Source organism: Ochlerotatus camptorhynchus, unplaced genomic scaffold (assembly GCF_037179485.1).
Source record: "Ochlerotatus camptorhynchus isolate MF236.1 unplaced genomic scaffold, CSIRO-AGI_Acam_v1.1 ptg000277l, whole genome shotgun sequence".
Taxonomy (NCBI): Eukaryota; Metazoa; Arthropoda; class Insecta; order Diptera; family Culicidae; genus Ochlerotatus; species Ochlerotatus camptorhynchus.
Genome location: NW_027040766.1, coordinates 1,261,016 through 1,264,107, shown reverse-complemented (window position 1 = coordinate 1,264,107; position 3,092 = coordinate 1,261,016). Strand labels below are relative to the sequence as shown.

Genomic DNA, 3,092 nt, shown 5'->3' with positions numbered 1-3,092 from the left:
TTATTCAAACCGAAGCTAAATTTTCGTACAATATCGTAATGACTTTGAAATTCAGTAATGGATTTCAAATCAGTAAATATTTTGAATTGGAATGCGGGATCTCTTAAAAATAATGAAGACGCGCTATTTAACTTGTTGAAAGGGAGTTTGGGAGTTTCAGTTTGGGTCTTACTAGTAAGGAAAATATGTTTGATGATTAAGATCTTTAACTAAAAATATTCAAAATATGAAAGCCCCAGGTGATGATGGAATTTTCTATATCCTCATCAAACTGGTCTAAACCGTGCTTAATAAAGGTGCGGAAAACTCACATCGCCTTCTCATAGGGGCCACGGAAGAGGTGAGATTTGTTTGTATGTTGATAAATAAGTGGATACGTTTGCTATACGTTATTAAAGTTACATTATTTGCAATGTAGTTGGCTGCGATTGTTCCCATGTTCTTCTGCTCGCTCCCAACAATGTAAGTATACAATTTTCCGAACCATCATTTATTATCACAACAATAACAAAAGATCAGGTCATCGCAATTTAAACGGCGTTGTTCAAGATCCAGATACGGTGCGAATAAACACGAGCATATACATCAGGATATCCCTGACCGCAGGGAATACCCCATGACACGACTCCCTGCAGGTAGCCTTCATAGTTCAATGGACTGCCGGAATCTCCAAAGCACGCACCCTGACCGCTTGGGTTCAGCGTGCAGATGGTGTTGTCAAATACAGATGCAGCGTAGGCAGGCTCGAAACGCCTACGGCAATCAGCCAGAGTGATGATTGTGGTGCTCAGCCATTGCAGATTGTTTGAGTTTTTGCCATTGCGCAATTGACCCCAGCCGGAAACCCGAGCACCACTGCCAGTGGTAATGTAGGTATATTCCAGATCAATTGGTTGAACAAGGTTATTGTATGCGATAACCGAAGCGGTCCGCACCAGCGAAATATCGTTGGCGAGAGTGTTGGGGTTGTACGATCCGTGGTTGATGATGTTAGTCGTATAGTGAATAGTGCCACCGCTGTTCAACAGGTGAGTTCCGACGACTACACGAGTGTCGGCAGAAGTGCGTCCAAAGGTGCAGTGAGCAGCTGACAGAACATAACGGTTGTTGACGATCGAACCACCGCAGAAGTGAGCGTTGTTAGATGAACGAAGTGAAACCTGGTACGGGAACTGACCGGAGGCGGCATTCTGACCACCGACGATACGACCTTTCCATTCAAGGAATTCCGCTGGGAGAGCTACAAATAAACCAAAATCATGGATTAAATATGTCGGTCTCCAATTGAGCAGCTTCCATTAAAAACTCACTGGTGCCGAAGACGGCGACCGCTCCAACGAGCACAAACAACAAACTCAGACGGTTCATGTTTCTTCTACTCTTTCAATTCGACTCAGAATGGGGAAGATCTGCCAAGGTGAGTGCTTTTATACGGCGTAGCCTTATCTGCAGCAGCTTTGATAACACAAACGAGAATTCGTTGACCAGTCGATATGATTTATGAAATTTTAAATCTACACATAATCCATGTATTGGGTGTCCCTTCACATGCTTAAAATATCAGTTTAATTTAACAGCAAACAGCGATGCCCGATCAGGAAAAAATAACTTATTAATACCAAATTCTGGTATGAAAATAGCATAACTGACAACCTAAATATGGTATTAGTGAGGCTGAAATAAGAGGTAAAATACCAAAAATTATAGCTCAAAAATGTTCTATGAATAACGAACTGGTGCATAATTTTGTTATTACAATAACAGACAGGTAACAGACGCTTTTTTAGATGCAAGAATACCATAGTTTGTTATTTTGAAGGTCTTCTAATACCAATTCAATAACTCTTTTAGGTGTTATTGTCTAAAAACTGAGCGATCACAATTTGTTATTTTGGTAAAGGGTGTCCACGATGAAATTGCCACACTATGAAATTGCTCTAACTTTTTAACCGTTGGGTAGAATTAAATGAAAATTTGGGTGGATTTAGTTCATACTGCATTATTTACATCCTGCAAGTTTTAAAGTCCTGTGATCAAAACTCGCGGAAATGGAGTCGAAAGAACAGCTCGTGCGTGATAAAATCTTGCGCATTCATCACGAGAACAAGGATCTCTCGCATCGTTCCATCGCTAAAACGTTGGGAATCGCGAAGTGATTAAGCGGTTCGAGGATCGGTTGACCACCGATCGGAAGCCCAGAAGTGAAGGAAAAAGTATTCCGTACAACACCAAAAATCACAACCGCGTAGTTGGGGCCTTCAACCGAAATCCGAACGCCTCCGTTAGGGATGTGGCTAAGAAGCTGCACCTAAGCCGAAGTTTTGTCCAGAAGGTCAAAACTAAGGCTGGACTTCGAACGTTCAAGGTACAAAAGGCCCCTAATCGCGACGAGAAGCAGAACAAGTCCGCCAAAACCCGTGCCAGGAAGTTGTACCTCAACATGCTGACGAAAGTTGAATGCTGCATCATGGACGACGAAACATATGTGAAGGCCGACTTCAAACAGATCCCCGGCAACCTGTTTTTCACAGCCAAGGATAAGTTCAGCGTTCCGGAGCATGTCCGCACTCAGAAGATGTCCAAATTTGCGAAGAAATTCCTGGTTTGGCAAGCCATCTGCACGTGCGGGAAGCGGAGTGCACCTTTCGTGACCCAGGACACGATGAACGGACAGGTGTACATAAAAGAGTGCCTCCAGAAGCGGCTGCTTCCTCTCCTGAAGGCCCACAACATCCCAACAATCTTCTGGCCGGATTTGGCCTCATGCCACTACTCCAAGGACGTGCTGAAGTGCCGAAAATGTTCAACCCTCCCAACACTCCGGAGCTCCGCCCCATCGAGAAGTACTGGGCGATTATGAAGCAGCACCTTCTTAAACGACCTAAGGTAGTGAAGACAGTCGAGGAACTGAAGAATGCATGTAAAACGGTTGATTCACAGGTTGTGCAGAATCTTATGGCCGGGGTTAAGGCCAAGGTGCGGGCATTTGCGTATGGACTGTAAATAAAATACGAGTAAAATGGTAAAATGAAGTTTAATAGTTATTTCTCAATCCCTGAAAATTTGATGGCAATCGGATGAAAACTCGAATT

At 43.4% G+C, this 3,092-nt stretch overlaps 1 protein-coding gene across 1 annotated transcript; it reads right to left on the bottom strand.

Annotated features, from left to right (window-relative positions):
- Nucleotides 1-485: 485 nt before the first annotated feature.
- Nucleotides 486-1,415, bottom strand: LOC135706395 (chymotrypsin-2-like). The gene is made up of 2 exons (XM_065228002.1): nt 1,311-1,415; nt 486-1,240 (listed from the first exon to the last, which is right to left on the bottom strand). Exons 1-2 carry the CDS (start codon nt 1,366-1,368, stop codon nt 531-533), a joined length of 768 nt encoding a protein of 255 aa, XP_065084074.1. The 5' UTR covers nt 1,369-1,415; the 3' UTR covers nt 486-530.
- Between the last annotated feature and the right edge of the window lie 1,677 nt (nt 1,416-3,092).

Coding starts and splice junctions, on each gene's coding strand:
- LOC135706395 (XM_065228002.1), bottom strand. CDS start 1,368: ATGAACCGTCTGAGTTTGTTGTTTGTGCTCGTTGGAGCGGTCGCCGTC. Junction 1,241..1,310: donor GGTCGCCGTCTTCGGCACCA/GTGAGTTTTTAA, acceptor GTTTATTTGTAG/CTCTCCCAGCGGAATTCCTT.